General features: G+C 42.5%; 3 protein-coding genes and 1 pseudogene across 10 annotated transcripts in view; 1 reads left to right on the forward strand and 3 right to left on the reverse strand.

Annotated features, from left to right (window-relative positions):
• The window catches only part of LOC139382312 (bridge-like lipid transfer protein family member 2), a 32773-nt gene extending 25516 nt beyond the window's left edge, over positions 1–7257 (reverse strand). For 2 of the 7 annotated variants that reach the window (XM_071126222.1, XM_071126216.1), the window contains exons 1-10: positions 6463–6749; positions 4982–5108; positions 1863–1912; positions 1565–1709; positions 1352–1470; positions 1180–1240; positions 881–1064; positions 574–697; positions 340–464; positions 121–188 (exon numbers count right to left, since the gene is read on the reverse strand). In XM_071126222.1, the coding sequence (XP_070982323.1) occupies positions 121–188; positions 340–464; positions 574–697; positions 881–1064; positions 1180–1240; positions 1352–1470; positions 1565–1709; positions 1863–1912; positions 4982–5108; positions 6463–6530 (1071 nt within the window). In that variant the 5' untranslated portion in view covers positions 6531–6749. Of the gene's footprint in view, positions 1–120; positions 189–339; positions 465–573; positions 698–880; positions 1068–1179; positions 1241–1351; positions 1471–1564; positions 1710–1862; positions 1913–4981; positions 5109–6462 lie in introns of all 7 variants that reach the window. The other 5 variants (XM_071126221.1, XM_071126218.1, XM_071126217.1 and 2 more) reach the window with 5 other exon arrangements.
• A 113-nt stretch (positions 7258–7370) lies between these two features.
• On the reverse strand, positions 7371–13476 carry LOC139382894 (glyoxalase domain-containing protein 4-like). Its single transcript, XM_071127150.1, has 9 exons — positions 13270–13476; positions 12791–12840; positions 12538–12658; positions 12311–12455; positions 9834–9970; positions 9461–9547; positions 8494–8607; positions 8321–8407; positions 7371–8229 (listed from the first exon to the last, which is right to left on the reverse strand). The coding sequence occupies exons 1-9, from the start codon at positions 13357–13359 to the stop codon at positions 8164–8166; spliced, it is 897 nt and encodes a 298-aa protein (XP_070983251.1). The 5' UTR covers positions 13360–13476; the 3' UTR covers positions 7371–8163.
• Positions 13477–13700: 224 nt separating this feature from the next.
• Positions 13701–16717, forward strand: LOC139382600 (rRNA methyltransferase 3A, mitochondrial-like; annotated as a pseudogene).
• A 729-nt stretch (positions 16718–17446) lies between these two features.
• Positions 17447–23370, reverse strand: part of LOC139382756 (nucleoredoxin-like) — a 62238-nt gene continuing 56314 nt past the window's right edge. The window contains exon 8 of one of the 2 annotated variants that reach the window (XM_071126878.1): positions 17447–18579. In XM_071126878.1, the coding sequence (XP_070982979.1) occupies positions 18397–18579 (183 nt within the window). In that variant the 3' untranslated portion in view covers positions 17447–18396. The remainder of the gene's footprint in view (positions 18580–23370) is intronic. The other variant, XM_071126879.1, reaches the window with a different exon arrangement.

Here is a 23370-nt window from a genome sequence, read left to right on the forward strand (position 1 = left end):
GATCAAACAGATTTCTTACAAGAGGTCAAATGTAAAGCATATTTACAAAGAGCTTTGATAATGCGGTGCAACTATGATAACTAGTAACCGTATCAATCAATTCCGAAGCACACCACTCACCTGCAGGACAGTCCTGAGGGTGTTAAGGCAAAGGATTCTCTGTCTGCTCTGGGAGAGGAGAAGCCCATCTGTTGACACACAAACAGAGAATGGTTATTTTCCACCCTCCCAGACCCTCTCTTTCCCTTCTCTATGGCTACATCCCAAACGGCAACCTATTCCTGATTGTCGTTTGTGATGCACATCTTTCTGGTGCCCAGTGCCCAGCTCTCCACTCACCCTCCAGAAGTAGTTCCAGGCTGCTCTGAGGGAAGCTCATCTCAGGGGTGAAGCTCCTGAGGGGCAGCTGCTCGTCCTCACGTCCGTATCCCACCTTCAGAGACTTTAGGGTCCAGTTCAAGTGTCTGGATGATTCAGATATACAGTCAGAGGTAAAAGAAAACGACATTGTGCCTTTTTTTTTTAAATAACAAAAACACATGATTCATACCAACTCTGTGCCCTATGACTCACCTTTTCTGGCTGTGCATGGACAGGGTTATACTAGTATTCTCAAACTCCATGTTGACCTTCTGGGGCACCAGCTGATGAAACTGCTCCACTGCTTCAGTCTGGATATACTCGTCCTTTTCACATTCTAGAAGAAAATGACAACAGAGAAATGGTTGTGAATAATGCATTGCCGAATGGTTCTCAAAATCACCTTACAACAGCCATACAATAACATCACATCTGTGTCTCACGATACACTTTTCCCTAAAGTAGTGGACTATGTAGGGAATAGGGTGCCATTGGGACACACCCCTTTGCACTTTCTCACCGTCTGCAGAGAGAGTGCTCTCCAGAGGAGGAGGTGGAAGCAGTAGCTGGCTGAGGAACAGGCCCTCGTGCAGCTCAGCAAGCAGTGTTCTCACACACAGGGCCAGTCGGCCTGGATGCAGCTCTGGCAGGCTGACATCCCCAGACAGCACCAGGCTCAGGGACACCTCTGCCAGACATGTATCCTGCTGAGCAGTGAGTTGGGACAATGCAGTGAAATACATTCTGTGAAGTAACACTTCTTTAAAATAGACCCACTTAAAAGATTGCTATGTTTACATGGGAAAAAACCCCACATACCAATCGACTGCTTTTAAGCACTTTACTGCTTAGCTGTCCAACAGAAAAGTCCCAGGCCAACCTGTTATGAAAGTTTGAGAAATTGTTATGAAGAATATGAAAATGTAAATAGTCAGGCTAAACTAAAAAGACTGATCTGTTTAGATGAAGTTAGTGTGTAGAGGTTTAATACCTTTTGCCCTGGTGGTCGAGCAGTAAGTCGATACTTGAGGTGGTCATGTACCATAAAGACTCTGACAGGGCTAGGTTTAGCACCATCACATTGATGGAGTCAATATGGAAAGACAGCAGCTGAGAGCGGAAAGACAGCAGCTGAGAGCACTGTTTTTCATGAATCATTTAATGAGTAAAATTCATATATAAACAGTTGTGTGTTTGTCCCTACCTGGGACAGGAACCGCAGGGCTGCAGGGCTAAGGGGAACCTTCCCTGACTCTCCTCCATCACGGCTCTTAGGCGCCCGAGGTCTTAGAGACTGCTGCAAGTCCACTCTCACTCTGGACTCGCCCACACACAAAGCCAGGCACCTCCTGAGAAAAAAAAAGAAAAAAAAAAAAGAGTTCAGAACCTTGTATTGTTAAATTATTCACAGGTCCTTTCCCTCAAAGGCCAAGAAAGCTGAGAGATATGCAATTAAGATATGCGGGTATAAGATTGTATAAACATGTCTTTAAAAAACTCACGGCAGGTTCTGGTTTAAAAGTTTGCTTGAAATCCATATCCTGTCTATTTCCTGCAATAAAAAAAGGAGAAATGCACCTGGTTTACAACTGAATTGTAGTCTTACACGAGTTGAAAAAGGTTGTATATTCTACAATGTGTGACAATACACAAATAAATACCCTTCCCAATGAAGACATTGAAACAGGATTTCTAGGGATGTAACGATTCGCATCGGTCCCGGATTCAAATGTTTAAGAAGCAAGTGCATTAGTACGTGGACCCCAAACCGATCCAAATGTAGCATTCAAACGTTACAAATCGCAGGATCACAAAAATGTTTTGCTCATATTAGCAACATTTTTTTACACCTTCGGAAAATACCTCTCATATTTTGTGACAACTGATGCTTCCTCTCCTTAAGTGTTGAACTGCATGTAACTGTGTTGAGTCATTGATCTGCAAGTCATTTTGCCTGCCGAACAACCCCAGGAAATATCAGTAATCCTTGTCAAAGTGCGAACTGTGCCCAGCTTCACGTACTGACCAACGGAGGTAGGCGCAATGTTGCCAATTTAGTGACTTTATCGCTATTATTTGTTGGTACAGGCTAGCGAAAAATTCAGGTACTTTTCAGGCTGCCTTTGGGAAGTTTTGCCACAGTTTCTATGTTTTTGATAGCATTTAGCGACTTTTGTCAATAAATTCTGCCGCAAACGAGTGTGAAAAGAGGTCTGCGTTAAAGCCAATTTACGCTTAATCTGAAAATGTGGTTGGAAGCGCGGTATGGATGGTGTAACGCAAATTTCGGCGACTCCAGATGCATGCAGAGGCCAAATTTGGCTCCGTACCACATCGCCATTCGCCCCTCAAATTTTAAAACAACGCGGAGACCTCCGTTTAGCTCCGCATTGACATGATTGGTTGACGTTAGGTGAGGGCGAGATGTCCTGCATAAACACAAACTCCTGATCTTACGCATGTGCGTGGCACCTTCAGCATTCAAATTATAAAATGATAGACTTTATTAGTTGAGTGACAACCTATTGTCGTCTATGCACTGTTGAAAAGTGTATAAATAATGTATTAAAACTATTTTGCAATGAACATCTACAGTATCCTCAACAGCAATCTGTAGAGTAGCACCATGGTTTAGCCAGAGCTAGTTTCTGTCCTCCTCTAGGTACATTGACTTCAATACAAAACCTATGAGGCTCATGGTTCTCACCCCCTTCCATAGACTTACACAGTAATTATGACAACTTCCAGAGGAAGTTAAATGTCCTCAGAGGCAATTCTTCTTGCAGCAATCAGAAAACATACATTACCATTCAAAACTTTGGGGTCACTTAGAAATGTCCTTGTTTTTTAAACAAAAGCATTTTTTTTGTCCTTTAAAATAACATCAAATTAATCAGAAATACAGTGTAGACATTGTTAATCTTGTAAATTACTATTGTAGCTGGAAACGGCAGATTTTTTTAATGGAATATCTACATAGGCGTACAGAGGCCCATTATCAGCAACCATCACTCCTGTGTTCCAATGGCACATTGTGTTAGCTAATCCAAGTTTATCATTTTAAAAATGCTAATTGATCAATAGAAAACCCTTTTGCCATCATGTTAGCAAAGCTGAAAACTGTTGTTCTGATTTAAGAAGCAATGGAAACTGGCCTTCTTTAGACTAGTTGAGTATCTGGAGCATCTGAATTTGTGGGTTCGATTACAGGCTCAAAATGGCCAGAAACAAAGCACTTTCTTCTGAAACTCGTCAGTCTATTCGTGTTCTGAGAAATTAAGGCTATTCCATGCGAGAAATTGCCAAGAAACTGAGGATCTCATACAATGCTGTGTACTATTCCCTTCACAGAACAGCGCAACCAGAATAGAAAGAGGAGTAGGAGGCCCCGGTGCACAACTGAGCAAGAGGACAAGTACATTAGTGTCTCTAGTTTGAGAAACAGGCGCCTCACAAGTCCTCAACTGGCAGCTTCATTAAATAGTACCCGAAAAACACCAGTCTCAATATCAACAGTGAAGAGGCGACTCCGGGATGCTGGTCTTCTAGGCAGAGTTCCTCTGTCCAGTGCCTGTGTTCTCTTGCCCATCTTAATATTTTCTTTTTATTGGCCAGTCTGAGAAATTGATTTTTCTTGGCAACTCTTTGCAAGCCCAAAAAGACAGCTGTCGTGTCATTTCTTGGTTCTTCTGTAGTGCAAAAAGACAGCTACAGATAGAGTGTACAAGGTGGAATTGAATGTGTCAATCAATGTCTGTCACCTTGATTACTCAATTTTTTCTCGACATGTACACCTACGTGGTAAACATTCATTCAGAGGCTAGGTTGTAGAAACCGCATGATGGGTTTAGGGAAAGATTATAGTATCATGTAGTAGCCTAAACCTATCGATGTTACATTGAGCTGGGTGTATGGAATATGAATGACAGTCATCCAATATGCTGTAATAGAAATAAGGCCATGCTCATTAAAAAAATAAATAATCCTGCCTCATCTTAAACGGCACTGACTGCCACTGCCTGCTGAATTGGGCTTACAATACATTTTATTTTTGTTGTTCAGGTTTATCATCAAGCAATAGTTTTGGTAGATTTGCTTTAAATAAATCAGTGTATATGGTCATTTTTAAATATACAGGGTATATCTAGTATACAGGGTATATCAAAAATTCATAAAAGGACAGCAATCACTTTTGCGAGGTGCACTGTGTGGCCAAAGCGAGGAGAAGAGAAAATCACTCAGTAAACGGTCAAAACCATTTGATTTTTCATACCTCTTGACTTATTCCATATTTTGTTATGCTACAGCCTGAATGCAAAATGTATTAAATATGATTTTTTTTTTCTCACCCATCTACACACATCAGCAGCAGATTTGATTTAGAATGGAAAATGAATGTGTGTATGCAACAAATGTTAGTACATCTAATCGTAACGCATCGAACCAAATCGCATCGATTCGTTCTCTAATCAAACTGAATCGTTTCACACTAAAACATATCGTTCCTGTATGGTATTGGAGCACATGTACCTAGCTAGATATGTATCGGAAAGATGCACATCCCTAAATTTCATTTCATAAGCCACATGCTTTGCGTAAATGTAATGTGAACAAAGCCTACCAGAGTGTGCTGGGGCTGAAACTGGATACTTATTCCATGCACTGAAAAGAGCCCTACTGATTTGATCTTCAGCTCAGCATTCAGTGTGTTGTGGAAGAACCGTACCGCCAGGCTGCATATTAACCATCTGAAAATAACCAGAGAGAACAACATACCATGTCAAATGATTTGATAATGTCACCGATCATAAAGAAATGATACATTGAACAGACTAGAAGTCGACCGATTAATCGGAATGGCCGATTAATTAGGGCCGATTTCAAGTTTTCATAACATATTTGGGCGCCGATTTCCGATTTTAAAAAATATTTGTATATAAAAAATGTTTTTATACCTTTTATTTAACTAGGCAAGTCGGTTAAGAACACATTCTTATTTTCAATGACTGCCTAGGAACTGAATCGGTATCGGCGTTAAAATCATAATCAGTTGACCTCTAGAACAGACATCTTCTGTGTCTCTCACTTCTCCATCAACAAAGTTGTGTGCATTTGTTTGCCTGTCATTTTCAAATCAAATCATATTTGTTACATACACATTTAGCAGATGTTATTGCAGGTGTAGAGAAATGCTTGTGTTTCTAGCTCCAACAGTGCAGTAATACCTAACAATTCACAACAATACACACAACCTAAAAGTAAAAGAATGGAATTAAGGAATATATAAATATTAGGATGAGCAATGTCAGAGTGGCATAGACTAAAATACAGTAGAATATAATACAGTATATACACATGAGATGTGTAAAGCAAAAATATGTTAACATTATTCAAATTACTAGTGTTCCAGTATTTCTACTTGCACATCCTCATCTGCACATATATCACACCAGTGTAAATTGCTCAAGTGTAATTACTTCGCAACTATTTGCACACACTGTATACAGATTTTTCTATTGTGTTATTGACTGTACGTTTGTTGATCAAAATGTGTCGCACTGCTTTGCTTTATCTTGGCCAGGTCGCAGTTGTAAATGAGAACTTGTTCTCAACTAGCCTACATGGTTAAATAAAGGTGAAATAAAATAAAAAAATAAATAAAGTGGCCAGTGATTAAGTCTATGTATATGGGGCAGCAGCCTCTAAGGTACAGGGTTACGTAACCTGAAAGCCACCTAGATATTGAGTTCCATCAAAGGACAGGCTGGCACTTGTGTTAGTGCACAAAGATAGGGCATTGTTCTAGCCAACTCTTGCAGCAACAGCAAGCTTCAGCAGTTCAGTTGTCTGATTGCCCAAGTCATTCCCATTACAACATTTAGTGCGTTCTCTACATTTCTCAAGTCACATGAATAGTGATTTTCAGAGGTAGAAAGAATCAGGTATTCCAAATGTAAGGTATGCATAGATACTTTCTGAAAAGGGGACAGCTGCATTATTTGATGATTTGGCAATAGTTGTTTTGGCATTAGAAGGAAGGTATATTAGACAGGAATATTGTGTGAAAGTGTTCTTCCCCCATGTTACGGCATATTTTCTTACCTGAAGAGTAGAACAGATAGGAGCAGGAACAGGAGAAGTGCTAGTATGACGATCAGCAGGAGAGACATTTGTCCTGATGTTGACCCCTCGTTCACACCCAATGTGTGGTCATGGGGCTGGTTATTTTGATTTCAATGCCTCACGGTGGGAAATTAAGACAGTTCAGCTCCTCTTTGGATCCCGGAGATACCTGTCATGCAGGTGCCTCGAGCTTAATGTCACGTTATGTCTTGTTAGCTAAAGAAGTGCAATCATGGCACTATTCAATAGCTATTAAATAACATATGCCAGCTAACGCTGTCTTGTCTAGTATGGAAAATCTGATAGCTACACTTCACTAGCTAGGTTAGCTCGCAGGGCCAGACTGATATGCTAACGTCGTTACCGAACGTTGGCTGACACAAAAAAAGTTTGAAGGAACCGATATAGCTAGCGGGTTAGATGGAAAGCTGGAACTGGTTCACAGTTTCGAGTAGCGAGCTAGCTAACTATACTCAGATATCACTGGTCAGTCACTAGCTGGTAGCTAGCTACGACGTTCGTTGGCTAGCTAAATAGCCACGTACTAGCTAGCAAAAGCGTCAATTGAAACCAATGTTGGCAAATTTGGTAGCTATCTAACAAATATAAGCCCCTTTTCAACCTCTTGTAAATCTGACGGTCTCAAATGTTCTTATCCCGTCTGGAGGGTTCTCATCCTCCTTACATTTTCAGTGGCAAAGCACCATCATATTCTAGGATTTTTGTCCACAACCGTAAACAGAGGAGCGATGAGCAGAACCAAAAAGTCAATATGGAAATGGCCAACCAATTTGTTTCCCGGAGTTCGAAACGCCTCACACTGAACCCATTCTGGATGTCTCTGGCCTAGCTACATTGCACTTATCTTTTCAATCAGTGCACACAAGTTTATTAAAACATTATTTAATATGCTTCTCCCTCTTTATTATGCAGCATAACAACTCAATAGTTTGTTTAATAAGGGACCAAACACTTATTTAGTGTCATTCATCTCTTTATGCCAAAGAAATGGAATCACTAGAAGATGGTACGATTGAGTTGTTAGCAAAGGTTAGGCAATTCTCCCATCTTGATGGAAATGTTCATGGCACCCCCTTTTGATATAGTTCACTTTCATTTCCCCATTTGAAACTGTTGAATGAGCACAACACAGCTTCAACATCACATGATATGCATATGCCCTGTCATTTCATTGGTTTTTCAACCTGCAGCGTCTGCACCTTTTACAAACCTTGACCTACAATTTGGCAGTGTGAGGACTTCAAATTGAAATTACTTTTCTACCACACACTTGCAGTCTTGCACTTCACTGTTCTGATGAAGTCAGAATTATTACAGTGTTTTATTCATTTCATTGAGCTGAACAGGTACAATTGTTTTCTTTGCATACAAAAACATGATTCATTTAAAAATTGTCCATGTTCATCAAGCTTCTGCCACAGTATGAATGAAATATAGGTACACTTTCAGTCTCCTAAACATCTCTAAATAATGCTTCTGGTTGAGTAAAATCTACTGACATAGTGCAGCTGGAAGGGTAATGCCATATACGGGGCAAAATATAAAGGCAATTAGAGATCCCATGCTCTACACCTCTATTGGAGTGTTCACAAACACATCCAGGTACAGTAGTTGGAGATGTCCAGTAGACCCATGACGGCTCAGCTATGTTCTTAGCATTTACGCTGAAGCCTTCTGCTTGTTGTGCTTGGCAAACCACTCATCACTTTTATCTTCAGCCATAGCCTGAAAATAAATTAGGGTAATAGATTAAGACTATGTACTCAGTGATAATGCAAAGTATGGTTTCATTTTCATAATATTTCTAAATACCAACCTTATCCAGCAATGCATTTCCACTGGGGTCCATCTGGGAGAGTTGTCTGAATGCCTCATCTCCCACAAAGCAGATCTCATGGCCATCCTAGACCACATATGACCACCGTTATTATGTGCAGAATGTAGAATTAATACATTTTACCCATGTTAATCATTTGGTAATGCACTCACTGGATCAGCCAGAATGACCACTTCTACTGTAGCCTTCCCAGGGGTGTCCAGGCTAACCAAAGGAGTAAGGATTTTATAGTTTTCTTTTGTCATCAGGGCTTCAAGATCTGGCAACTAAAAATAATTAAACAACAATTATTCAATATTGCTTTCTGTGTGCATGTGTAACCGGTGTGAAATGGCTAGCTAGTTAGCAGGGTGCGCACTAATAGCGCTTCAATCAGTGACGTCACTCGCTCTGAGACCTTGAAGTAGTTGTTGCTCTGCAAGGGCCGCGGCTTTTATGGAGCGATGGGTAACGGTGCTTCAAGGGTGACTGTTGTCAATGTGTGCAGAGGGTCCCTGGTTCGAGCCCAGGTAGGGGCGAGGCGAGGGACGGAAGCAAAACTGTTACACATGTAAATAATTTATAGCATTGTATAGACAGACCCCTTTCTGTGTTAGCAAACACTGCTGCATGAGGGCGATGCGAGCAAGCTGATGGCAGAACAAGGGCGAGTTATTATAGAAACGCCAGCAAAAAATACTATTTACATTTTGCTTATGAGTGATTTCACACTACTTTTGGATTATAAGGCTCGTATGAATGTCCTATTTAATATGTTTGTCATCATCGCATTATACTTTCAAAAAATAATAATAACTCGGAAATTGTCTCCTTGGCTAGCTTTTGCAACAGCCTATTTCAACGATCGTTAACATTCTAGCTAACAACTGCTGCATCTAATAGTTATTTTGCAAAGAATACAACCAAATATAGTCTTCGTCAACTGTTCAAGCTAGAATCAAAACATTGTAAGCATATGAGAGCCCAAAAAAGTTATTTTGTTTAGAATAATAAAAAAGTAAATCTAGGTGATGTTGAATGGGCGCAAATGGCGACGGCTTTCTTACTGCCGTCAAGAGACACGCGGATATGTGCATGACATCAGTGTGTCGTGTACTGGAAAAGGGTAAATTACTTCACCTGCTTATGTGGACAAGAGAAAGCTATCCTCCCGAATGCTGTCCCATGATCTACTGTCCCACCAATGTTGTAAAGCTCTAGTTTACACTGCAAATATACAGAAACACACACCTAGCATTAGCACCATCTTATCAATTCATGCAAACACACACTCGTGTTCTAAGTGTAGAACACAGGAGGCTGCTGAGGGGAGGATGGCTCATAATAATGGCCGCAATGGAGCTAATGGAATCAACCACATGGAAACCATTTGTTGGATGTATTTGATACCATTCCACTAATTCCACTCAAGCCTTTACCACAAGCCCTCCTCCCCAATTAAGGTGCCACCAACCTCCTGTGGTGTAGAACCAAGTGTCTCTCTCTCTCACACCTGAGTGTCTGCGAATCCCATCAGCACAGTCTTTTTCTCCTCATTTCTCTCCATCACCTTCATCCCCAGAAGGGAGGACCAGTAGTGTGTTGATTTCTGCAGGTCAGACACTGCCAGACATACCTTCTGTACAGGATCTTTAAACAAGTGAAAAACAGATACACATACAGTTGAAGTCAGAAGTTAACATACACTTAGGTTGGAGTCATTAAAACTCGTTTTTCAACCACTCCACAAATTTCTTGTTAACAAACTATAGTTTTGGCAAGTCAGTTAGGACATCTACTTTGTGCATGTCTACTTTGTGCATCTACTTTGATTTCCAACAATTGTTTACAGACAGATTATTTCACTGTATCACAATTCCAGTGGGTCAGAAGTCTACATACACTAAGTTGACTGTGCCTTTCAACAGCTTGGAAAATTCCAGAACATGATGTCATGACTTTAGAAGCTTCTGATAGGATAATTGACATCAGTTGAGTCAATTTGAGGTGTACCTGTGAATATATTCCAAGGCCTACCTTCAAACTCAGTGCCTCTTTGCGTGACATCATGGGAAAATCTAAAGAAATCAGCCAAGACCTCAGAAAAACAATTGTAGATCTCCACAAGTCTGGTTCATCCTTGGGAGCAATTTCCAAACGTCTGAAGGTACCACGTTCATCTGTACAAACAATAGTATGCAAGTATAAACACCATGGGACCACGGAGCCGTCATACAGCTCAGGAAGGAGACGCGTTGTCTCCTAGAGATGAACGTAATTTGGTACGAAAAGTGCTAATCAATCTCAGAACAACAGCAATGGACCTTGTGAAGATGCTGGAGGAATCAGATACAAAAGTATCTATAGCCACAGTAAAATGAGTCTTATATCGACATAACCTGAAAGGCCGCTCAGCAAGGAAGAAGCCACTGATCCAAAAACGCCATAAAAATGCCAGACTACGGTTTGCAACTGCACATGAGGACAAAGATTGTACTTTTTGGAGAAATGTCCTCTGGTCTGATGAAACAAAAATAGAACTGTTTGTCCATAATGACCATTGTTATGTTTGGAGGAAAAAGGGGGAGGCTTGCAAGCCGAAGAACACGATCCCAATCGTGAAGCATGGGGGTGGCAGCATCATGTTGGGTGCTTTGCTGCAGGAGGGACTGGTGCGCTTCACAAAATAGATGGAATCATGAGGAAGGAAAATTCTGTGCATATATTGAAGCAACATCTCAAGACATCAGTCAGGAAGTTAAAGCTTGGTCGCAAATGGGTCTTCCAAATGGACAATGACCCCAAGCATACTTCCAAAGTTGTGGCAAAATGGCTTACGGACAACAAAGTCAAGGTATTGGAATGGGCATCACAATGCCCTGACCTCAATCCTATAGAAAATTTGTGGGCAGAACTGAAAAAGCATGTGCAAGCAAGAAGGTCTACAAACCTGACTCAGTTACACCAGCTCCGTCAGGAGGAATGGGCCAAACTTCACTCAACTTATTGTTGGAAGCTTGTGGAAGGCTACCTGAAACATTTGACCCAAGTTAAACCATTTAAAGGCAATGCTACCAAATACTAATTGAGTGTATGTAAACTTCTGACCCCCTGGGAATGTGATGAAGGAAATAAAAGCTGAAATAAATCATTATCTCTACTATTATTCAGACATTTCGCATTCTTAAAAAAAAGTGACCTAACTGACCTAAGACAGGAAGTTTTTACTAGGATTAAATGTCAGGAATTGTGATTTTTTTTTAAATGTATTTGGCTAAGGTGTATGTAAACTTCCCAACTTCAACTGTACACAATATACAGGTAACTGTCAAAATAAAGGAAACACGAATAAATGAGGGATACAAAGTATATTGAAATCAGGTGCTTCCAAACAGGTGTAGTTCCTGAGTTAATTAAGCAATTACATCCCACCCTGCTTAGTGTCATGTATAAAAATGCCTAGTTACCCATTATTTTGGCTACCATGGCTAAAATAAGAGATTTCTGACTTTGAAAGAGGGGTGTCAAAGGAGCATAGGGGGTTTAAAGTGTGTGTGGGTGTCTCGGTCACCAGATATCAACCCAATTGAACACTTATGGGAGATTCTGGAGTGGCACCTGAGACAGTGTTTTCCACCACCATCAACAAAACACAAAATTATGGAATTTCTCATGAAAGAATGGTGTCGCATCTGTCCAATAGAGTTCCAGACACTTGTGGAATCTATGCCAAGGCGCATTGAAGCTGTTCTGTTTTGGAAGTTACCTGGATGTAAGGAGTATTGATATCTAGATTGGTTCCAGATACGTTTGTGCTCCTGCCTACTCAATGCAAACCAAACATGGCATGGCAAGAACTGGCATGATGGCACAAACAGACTGGTACCCAGGTTAATTTCCTCCTGGACTTTTAAATAAGCATGGTAGACTATAGTCTACTTTAGAGTCTACTACAGCAATGATCTTCTGTGCAAAGCACTGTTGACCCACCATTGTGAGGCTGATCTTTGTCCACCAGGTAGAAGCGGTAACCTCCAGGGGCCTCAACCAGATAGAGAGCCTCTCCAACCTCAGTGAGGGGCCAACCAAGCCGCTTAGCATTGCTGACAGCCTGGCTAGACTGCAGAGTCAGACCCTGAAATTAAGACATGGTGGCATACATTGAGTTAGGATTGGGTTAAAAAAAAATATGTGTTCATGAATAACCATTCACTTACCAGGAAGTCATTGCCAAGGTGATATTCTCCCACTTCATAATTGTAGGTCAGCTCAGCCACAAAGTGATCATCCTCTGGACCAAAGCCGACCATTGTCTTGCTCCATTTTCCATCATAAGGGCTGAATACACACAAGCAAGTAGGGCATCATATGAGAGAGACCGTGACGATTGTTACACAACAAGTAATTCAAACATTTAATTTTCATAAGAGGTGTTGGTTGAACAGTAAAGTTGACAGCCTGCCTGCCTACCCATTACAAGTGGCCTTGCATCCCTCTTCAAACTCTTCATGACGCAAAATCTGAAATCAAATCAATGATTTTGACATTTTGGCAAAACAGTGATCTAGTCCCCAATATCACGTGAGTTTACAGCACTATGAACACCATTGAAGCACAAATCATAACAAACGATTGAAACAAATTAAATGTGGCGCAGCAGTCTAAGGCACTGCATCCCAGTGCAAGAGTTGTCACTACAGTCCCTGGTTCGACTCCAGGGTGTATCACATCCGGCCATGATTGGGAGTCCCATAGGGCGGCGCACAATTGGCCCAGAGTCGTCCAGGTTTGGCCGGTGTAGGCCGTCATTGTAAATAAGAATTAGTTCTTAAGTGACTTGCCCAGATAAATAAAGGTTAAATTAAAAATACAACGTTGGTACACTCTGTGCAAGTGAAATCTATTGGTCACATGTTTGAGGATGTTCTACGAAAGAGCTGGAAATGTACCTTCATGCCTAGCACATCTCGGTAAAAGGTGGCCGTTTTGCTTCTGTCACCCACTTTGAAAACGAAATGCAAGGCTCGTCTCAAAGCCATTATATCCCAGGTGAGTTCGCTGTGTACTTATGTTACGATTATTTTTCACGCTCTGTTTGTCTACGTCGAATGAGGAACCTTGCAATCGATTGCTCTGGTATCGATTCTATGGAAGACAACGTTTTTCGGTACAGATAAAATGATTTGCCGCTGAATCGCAGATCAAATCTATCTCAAGATAACGAGGAGTATTTAAATTAAAAGTTAAGCATATTATATTGTTTTACAGATTAGTATTACCAACATTAATCAGTATTACCAACAAAACACATTTTACTTGGATTCTCCCCCCCACACATTTTTTTATGGTATAAACCAACCAATCGTCATGCCGCTGTTTAATGTTTCCACGCCCTCTTCGCGAAGATGGTGACGTCCATGAGAGGCATCTTCTTCCAGCAGGACGAAGTCATATGATGAAAAAAGCAACGACTGTATCGTAGATTCAAAAAGATACGTGCGAGCATTGAAAATGAGACCCGTGAAGGTGTTGTATCCTGATAGTGAGAGGACATTTCAAACATCGAAAAAAATGTCAGATCAAATCGGCACAAGCAGTCTGACAGTTGTGTCCAAAATGAAGGAGTCCACTGTCAACGACCATTAAAAAAATTAGACCACTGATCGTGTTTTCAGCAATTTATGGAGTGCCAGAAATGGCAAAGCATCCTCAGCGCCGGGAACATACAACCAATCTGAAGGACCAACTAGGTGGCCTCAAATTCGAAAGGACCGTCCCTGGTGACAAAAGATTAGCGTAAGTATCTGTACATGTTGGCTAGATAATTGAGTGAATATATCCGCTTTCATTATAGTGGTGATGTATGTTGCATGTGTAGCCGGTGCTATACTACACCGCTGTAACTCTGCGTTGTGTGTGGTTGATAGAGACCATAAACGTGGACTTTGGAGATCAGGTAGTTTTAATCAAGCAGAATTGACTCTCTGCATCTTGCATCTGCATCCAAAAGGAAATAAAACATTTGTAGAGCACATCTGTTCTGAGAATCGTCGCCTCTTTCTCTCTCAGTGCATCAAAATGATTTTTAAATACAAAAATTAATACACTCTCTCCTTATTATACATAACATATTTTACATTGATAAAACCACATACCTGCATCCAAAAGGAAATAAAACATTTGTAGAGCACATCTGTTCTGAGAATCGTCGCCTCTTTCTACAACAGATGCACAATAGGAGGGACTGGGATCATTCGAGGAGCTAGCCATCGTTCACACATACAATAGCCTGCTAATACCTTAGCTAGCTATTAACCACATGTTGAATTCAGAATATTGATATCGTCCTAAAAAGTACAATTACAAGTGCATCTTAACAATACCATCCATTTATGAGTAACCTCTAAATATACATCATTATTCATGAACAAAACATTGTGTGTATGACTTTGTACTTAAAAGAATCAAACTTTTCTGAAGACAGAAAAAGCGTGCCTACCTCTCTCAGTGCATCAAAATGATTTGAGCACGCCGGGCAAAACGTAAGTACACACTCCCCTTCTCCCAGGATGCAGGCATGCATAACAAATCAACACAACATATTGATATATGAACCTGGTGAAATTCACATAGTACTTCAACAACTGTTACACATGTAGACTTTATATGAAGTCAAGATACATAGCCTGCTATCTGGACTGAACATCAACTATCTTCTCGCCATCTCCCAGGAGTGTGGTGAGTGTGGCTCGCTCCATGACGTTTCGGGAGCACCAGTTTAAGATCCTGCTAGGGGGGTGCGACGACATCTGATCTGCAATTGGCTGCTGGTGCCAACCCCCAGATGGTGTTCTTCAGTTCAGTTCTGTGGACACACTTTGTGAGCTCCCCTTGGACAAACTGAAGAGGGTTAAAGTCACGTTTGAGGAATATCAAGATCTGGTCTGACCTTGTAGCGCCAAAGGGAGTGATATGCTGAATATGTATGATTTTAATTTTTTTTAAATTCTCCCCAATTTCGTAGTGTCCAATTGTTGTAGTAGCTACTATCTTGTCTCATCACTACAACTCCCGTACAGGCTCGGGAGAGACGAAAGTTGAAAGTCATGCGTATACAACACAACCTAGCCGCACTGCTTCTTAACACAGCGCGCATCCAACCCGGAAGCCAGCCGCCCCAATGTGTCAGAGGAAACACCGTGCACCTGGCAACCTTGGTTAGCCCGCACTGCCCGCCACAGGAGTCGCTGGTGTGCGATGAGACAAGGACATCCCTACCGACCAATCCCTCCCTAACGACGCTAGGCCAATTGTGCGTTGCCCAACGGACCTCCCGGTCGCGGCCGGTTACGACAGAGCCTGGGCGCGAACCCAGGGTCTCTGATGGCATAGCTGGCGCTGCAGTACAGTGCCCTTAACCACTGCGCCACCCGGGCGCCATTTTCTCAGCCAGACCCATCCTGGCTGACATTCCCTCAGGACCAGCGTGGTCAGTCTGTGCCACTGTCCCTGATCTGTGACAACGTGCGGGAACCTGGGCACCATCCTGCCACAATGTCCTGCTCACCAAGGGTATGTCATGATGATTAACTGGGGATGGGCATAATCCAATTTATAGAAATGTTACACCCTATTCAAGTCAATGATGCCATATTGGGTGGACTGGTGGCCATTTTGAGTGTACCCATAGGAGCTGATAGTGAGGAATTAGTGTGTGAACTTGTGCACTACTCTGGATGGTTCTTTCACTAAGTATCTTGTGTAGGTCTCTTTTCACAGGCTGTGTGGACGCTTGGGAACCTAAGGTGCTGCGAGCAGTGATTGGTGCCCATTTCTGCCTTCCCCAGCTTGGACTGGGACGACATTCAAAACCAGCTGCCAAAGTCTGACTGTCCACGTAGCAGACAACTGCAGCGGCTATGAGAGAGAAATAGCTGAAGACATGGAAGCAAACCAGTCCAACAAACCTTCAAAGGCAGGGGACTTTGGATGGGTGAGTAGCAGGCCTAATTGTAAAGACATGTAGATGAGGAACATTCAGATTTTATACGGTCACTTCCAAGAGCGGCGACCAAGTTGTACCATGAAGGCTGGGCTCAGGGGAACACAGGCCTTGTGATTGATGGAGAAACTCATGGACAGAGTCTGGAAACCGTCCAATTGGCTGAGAGAACTGCCGGTCCAAGACTGTCCACTCCAGGGACCACAGGGATGGACAGTCTCAACTCAGCCATGGCAGCCAGCATGCTCCTGTTTGAAGGCAGCTGTTAAACATAATGGAGACGTCTTGGAGGAAAGCTTAATCTAAAGTGCAATTTCCATGATTTTCCTGGAAGCCATTTTGAGTGTAACGGACATGTTATTCCTGGTGTCACTTTTTCCATGCATACATTCTAGACTGCACAACACCTCTTCACTGTACCTCATGTCAGACTGACTCATATGGATGGATTTCATTTCCATATTCAACTCGGCTAATAAAAGTGAAATAAAATCAGCGTTTGGCTGAAAATGACAATTTCCACAATGTGAAATGTGTCCTTTCCGGTCTGCCTATTTACTCAATTATATATTCCAATTCCTGCCAGTGTGGCTTTGTAAGCTTCACTTACACTCCACAGTTGCCTACTATATTTCCTGCCAGTTGTGACTAAACTGCTGCCATTCAAGATGACTGCTTAATCTCTATACTGGACATGTGCATGTCTGTTTAGCAAGGGAAATAACCTGTCAATTAACAACTTCACTGATGGGCATATGAAAGCAATTGTCATAGTAACCACAGTGGCACCTGAAGCAATTTGGGAACATTTACTGTAGGCAAGGAAGTTGTAGGGTAAAAAAACTACTTAATTGAAAGGTGTGAAATACTTGGTTGTCTTACACTGTAAACAAATGGGTTGTATACAAAGTCTGACATCAAGACAAATTGTACTTTAAAAAAAAATATATATATATATATATATATATAAATGGAAACTAAATGAGGTCATGATGCATTATAAATAATGGGCACATGTAGGTGATACCAAGCTAATACTGTAAAATAAATTTGCTCAATGGAATAAAACTGCTTGACCAAATGAATGAGAACTGGCCTCATGGATAGAGGAAGTTGCCAGACAGTTGTGCTTAACAGTGAATTTTAATGGCTGTGAAGTCATGACTAGAGACAACCAGGGAGTGACAAATGTGAATTAATACTTCACTTAGTTGCTAAGATGGATTTTAAATGCCATTTTTGTGCCTTCAAAAATATCTGGCCTTTTCAATAGAGAGGATCTTCACAGAAAATCATCTTATGTCATGGTGGTTGAAATGGAAACATAATTATGATAAGACTACTCTCTCGTATCATGGAGAACATGACGTGGTATTTGAAATACCATTCACAATACAAAACAAGCAAATACAGACAAAATGACCTTTTAAAACAGGGAAATCAGACATTGTTAAGTCTACTGTATGCACAGCGGCCATACTACTCTGCAGCACCTTTTAAACAGAAGAACAATAACACCAGACGGAAGATCAGAACATTTTCTGCACTGCATACTTGTAAATTACAACTATAGAACATTTGTTGCAATCATTTTATTCTTTCCCAGCAATGAGGGTTCGGCAAAAGAAAGAGACATTGTGAAAATTCAAGTCCATTGGGTCAACATTGTGTGGTTTCTTCTAGTATCAAGAAATGGCAATAATGAAACTGATCAAATAAGCTATTGGAGCCAAAAAGCAACAGAATGTCCATATATTACTGTAGGGGCTTTAGTCAATGCAAGGCACCACAGGAGAAGACTCCATGAGAGAAAGACCTGTCTAAAAAAAGTTGACGTCAGTCAAAAGTGAGACCTTTGACTAAAAGGGGGAGACTGGAGAGGAGGCTGGCTGGTGGTAGCCGGGAGTTCAGGGTTTGATGGAGGTGTGGGTTCAGTCCCATAAGTTTAGGTGTGTTCCCCAAATGGCACCCTATTCCCTATATAGTGCACTACTTTAGACCAGGACTAAACCTTGGTCAAAAGCAGTGCACTATGCAGGGAATAGTGTCATTTGGGACAGTCTTGCCATGCTCTCTAGATGGGCTCTGGTTTGAGCTTTTCAGCCAGAAAGTCTTGGACAAAGGTCTCCACCACGGCCGGTGTGATCTCCTCCACGTCCTTAACGTACTTGGCCCGGGCAGACATGTCCAGGATGGTGAGCAGGGGTGCTGCCTCTGGGAGGTTGGTGTAGTCACGCAGGGAGTCACTCATGTCATCCTGGGAACACAGACAGGTCAGTCATGATCATACAACAATCTTGTCTACCAGCCTGTCTATATGCGGTAGCAATTGTGCCTGGGGAAGAAGTTGTATGACAAAGTGAAGTGGCGTGGCCTAGTTTTCATATAATCAACAACACTTTATCCTGTGTGTCATGCAAAAGGAATTGCTAGATAATTGCTAACATCCTTATGACCGAATATAAAAACGTAATTGCTTTCAATCAGTTCTGACTTGATTTTGGTATTAAAAAACAGGGACACAAGATTAACTATGGCACTTAATATAACTTAATGGATTCACAACTGAAGGTGATAATGTCAATGTCTGCTTGAAGACTGGGGAGGGAGCTCTTCTTTTCTCTCCTGCAGGCAGTGTTCACCACTAGCCAGGGCTCCGTCATGCACCCCACTGTGGGAGAGAGCTGGGGGGAACAGGAGGGGGTCCAACAACATCCATCCCTTCAAAGCCTCACCCACAGACTACAAGGCTGGGAAGCTTCAGAGACACATCACAGCGTGTTTGGATAGTGTACACGTGGGTGAGAAGGAGGGGGAGAGAGTGGTGTATTCCCTCCTGTCTGGTGAGAAATAGTAAAAATGGGTGTGTGGTGGAGCTTTGACGACAGAGTTAGTGAGGACAGACTTATGTCACTGAATGTCTTTTTACAAGCCTTGTTCAGTCCCAGGCTTGATCTCACCTCTCACCCTTTTAACAACTGGGAATTACAGACAATCATAAGACAGCAGGAATAACTCACTATAACACCACAGCAGACAGGAAGCGGCACCCCAGCCCACTCGGAGGGGCTATCAATTATTCAGAGAAAATAACATGCACTTTTTGGCAATACTTGCAACCGCATGTAATCTTAGAAGAAGCTTTTCCCCACTTCAACAAAGCTGCATTAGTTCCAGTCAGTCCAGACTTTTCTTCTAAATGTTAAAGAGGATTCCAAGTGTTGATTTGTGAAGTCACATTTCAGCTCTGTCATGCCAGATTAGTATATGACATCTTCTGAGATGGTCTCTCCCTTCCTCGTGACAGGATGAGCTGATTTCTACTCAACTAAGCCCTCTGGGTGAGAGAGACTTGGAAGAGATCAAAGAACAATTTCATATGGAAAATATTATTTAAAAATAGAGAAGTTACAGAAAACGACCACAAGCTGGCGCTGTCGCAAAGGCTTGGCCCCGTCATTAAATCACAGCTTTTCACAAAATGTTTCTCTTTTCTTTTTTGGAGTAACGCTCCCGTTATCTGGAAAAATGGCAGTAAAACAATTCAACCTAAATGGATTGAACTGCACAATCTGCTCTCTGACCAGTTTGGCCACTTTGTTACCTAAAAAGGACAAGTATGTATGCCAACACAGTTTGACTTGTTGCGAAACTGCTAGCAGAACAGTTGAGTTATCCTGTAAGATCTGGAGAGCTCACTTCCCCTGAATCTCTACCATCTGATCTGGGAGCAGATCGTCTTAAACCTATTCAACTTCAGAAAAATATACAATGAAAGTAATTGCTACACTTATGAGGATGTTTAATGGATGATTCATGTAGCCACAAGCTACATTCCCAAGCTTGAGAAAATCTGTGACTCCTCACATCCCCCAAAGTCTTCTCTTGCAAGCTCAGATTGAAGATACATCCTCAGCATTGCCTTCGAAAGGAACCACAAAAAGAGAAATCACAGGAGTCTCTCTGTTAGCATGGCCTCCCAGCCTCTTAGATATGAAGAGATGTAATCTCCATGGCTGTCTTCTTCTCTGTGGGAAGTCTCGCGTCTTCCTTTGTGTGGCTGCTAACCATGTGTAAACTGTTCTTCATGAGAAGCAACCAGTCCAGCTGTGCGAGTGATAAAGAGGCTGGCCCCCATCCTCGCTCTCCAGCCCAGCTCTGAATACAAAGACAAAGGGTATCTATGCTATGCTACGTATGGCCTGCAGTCACTGACTGACTGTCGTGATAAGGCTCCCGTGTGCGTTTACCGTATGGAACCTCCTGCTGCACCATGTCAGGTTTATTCTGACCATTGTAGCACTGTGGCATTCCAAAGAGTAGACGACGTTCAGCAGATAAGGACCTGCAAAGATAAGAAGCTCCCGTTGGCCAGACGGCCTGGAAAGCAGCCTACTGATTGGTCAGCTTGAGAGTCTCCAGGCGTTGTGAAATTCAGGATACAATCGGCACAGCGATATGACTGGCTGAACAACGGCCTATCAGTCTGTATCACTGGGAGATTCAGGCTGGAAACCCATGGTTACTGAGAATCACTGTATCAAAGGATAGGATATAGGCCAGCTCGACCCTGTATCTTTACATACTGTACATTGTAAAGCACTGTTAGACCTAATGAAAAGTGTTTTTATTCAATAAATAGTTATTGTTGCTTTAAATGACAGGGATTTGCCTGTGAGGGTATTGCTTCTTGATGATTGATTGTTTCATTTCTTCTAACTGTTGAACTGTATTGCCAGTAAGAGACACAGGAGACGAGTGTATTCTAAAAACACCACACTGCTTGGACGTAAATAACTAGTGGAGAGGCCAACCTGTCTGGCTCACAACACACACAGTGTGACACAGGTCTCTGTGTCTACATGACCTTTGTACCCTGGGGTCAGGGAGGTTAGCAGGTGATACGGGCGGCAGACTAAACTATTGTCAGGATCTCCTATTCCTGGCTAAACCTGGGAAGATCAAGGCAAAGAAGACAACTATACCCCAAGTATCTCATAGTTAATAATATAGAAAACACTGTAGATATAAAATACATAACATTTACAGTATTTGTCTTTATTGCAATCACAAATATCCATCAATCCCCATGAATTTTCTCTGTGAATAGGGCCTCTTCTTCATCTTCAGCCTCCAGTATTTATGCTGCAGTAGTTTGTGTCAGGGGGCTAGGGTCAGTTAGTTATATCTGGAGTACTTCTCCTGTCTTATTCGGTGTCCTGTGTGAATTTAAGTATGCTCTCTAATTCTCTCTTTCTTTCTCTCTCTCGGAGGACCTGAGCCCTAGGACCATGCCTCAGGACTACCTGGCATGATGACTCCTTGCTGTCCCCAGTCCACCTGGCCATGCTGCTGCTCCAGTTTCAACTGTTCTGCCTGCGGCTATGGACTCCTGACCTGTTCACCGGACGTGCTACCTGTCCCAGACCTATTATTTGACCATGCTGGTCATTTATGGGGCGGCAAGGTAGCCTAGTGGTTAGAGCGTTGGACTAGTAACCGGAAGGTTGCAAGTTCAAACCCCCGAGCTGACAAGGTACAAATCTGTCGTTCTGCCCCTGAACAGGCAGTCAACCCACTGTTCCTAGGCCGTCATTGAAAATAAGAATTTGTTCTTAACTGACTTGCCTAGTTAAATAAAGGTAAAATAAAAATAAAATAAATATGAACATTTGAACATCTTGGCCATGTTCTGTTATATTCTTCACCCGGCACAGCCAGAAGAGGACTGGCCACCCCTCATAGCCTGGTTCCTCTCTAGGTTTCTTCCTAGGTTCTGGCCTTTCTAGGGAGTTTTTCCAAGCCAACGTGCTTCAACACCTGTATTGCTTGCTGTTTGGGGTTTTAGGCTGGGTTTCTGTACAGCACTTTGAGATATCAGCTGATGTACGAAGGGCTATATAAATAAATGTGATCTTCTAATGGTACAACCGTAGGTTGCAAGTCAGTTTCTCTTAGCCTCTCTGTGACTGATAAGGTGGGGTAAGGAGATCCCCTCTCATTTTCTTCAGGCCAGGCTCTCCATGTGGGGCTGCCAGCATTGTACTGTCTCACTGATTAAGTAAACCATCCCCAGCACAGCAGCTGGCAGACAGAGCCTAGTCTGACCACGTGCAGGCAGGCCTCACCCAGGCCAGGGCCCTGCGGGCTGCATGGGGGTCCATCCTGTAACCTCAGCCTCTGCCTGGCATAACAGAGAGCCCAATGGGTCCATGGCAGGGAGTGATATCTAACAGGGTATACACATTCAGTCTCCAAAATGTTACCTTATTCCCCATAGGGCCCCATATAGGGAATAGGGTGCCATTTATAGGGAATAGGATGCCATTTGGGACTACCCCCAGTCTGGAACAGATCGAGTGCTGGTGAATTCAGATCCAGCTACATGTAAACCCAGACGATGAGAAAACTGTACCTGCCTGTTATAGACTACCACAGACTGAACATTAACCGAGAAAGCAACACAGACCTTTCAGCTGAGAAACAGATTCACTGATGTAACATTCATTAGAATGGGTCCAGTCCAGATGAACATAAATACCAATCAGTATGCAACAAATCCCCAAACAGGTGAAAAGGTAAAGAGAGAGGGTGTTAGTATGTGGTCTTAGCCCCAGTGTCTGTCTGTGTCTGTAGCATTAAGGCTGACAGACAGCAGAGTGGCCTCAGGCAGAGGGTAAGACAGGACAGAGAGGGAGCACCTGTGCAGCTCCCCATGGCTGAAACCTAAACCATCTGACATGGGACACCATCCTGACCCCCCTGAGCTCTGAGCCCTGTGAGCAGAGGAGTGAGGGAGGAGAGGGGGAGCAAGCTAATCTGGTAATTACGTCTGTCCCTGCTGCTAACTCCACAAGCTCTTGAAAAGGTTGAGAAGGAAAAACAAGAGATAACAAGAGTTAATAAAACTCCATGTTCCCTCCTGCACTGAGGGCAGGCAAGTGGGTGGGCGGAAAGATCGAGGGAGAACAGCCATCATCAGACACACGGCCAGCTAAATTCTGGGCCATGGGCCTTGTGGTGTGCCTCACATAAAAGTGAAAGGGGG

Source organism: Oncorhynchus clarkii, chromosome 24, assembly GCF_045791955.1.
Source record: "Oncorhynchus clarkii lewisi isolate Uvic-CL-2024 chromosome 24, UVic_Ocla_1.0, whole genome shotgun sequence".
NCBI classification, from domain to species: Eukaryota; Metazoa; Chordata; class Actinopteri; order Salmoniformes; family Salmonidae; genus Oncorhynchus; species Oncorhynchus clarkii.

Excerpts from the sequence above, each read along its gene's own strand:
- LOC139382894 (XM_071127150.1), bottom strand. The coding sequence starts at position 13,359 with ATGGCTTTGAGACGAGCCTTGCATTTCGTTTTCAAAGTGGGTGACAGA. Across the intron at positions 12,841-13,269 it reads GAGATGTGCTAGGCATGAAG|ATTTTGCGTCATGAAGAGTT; the intron begins GTACATTTCCAG and ends ATTTGATTTCAG. Across the intron at positions 9,971-12,310 it reads CAAAGATCAGCCTCACAATG|ATCCTGTACAGAAGGTATGT; the intron begins GTGGGTCAACAG and ends ACTTGTTTAAAG.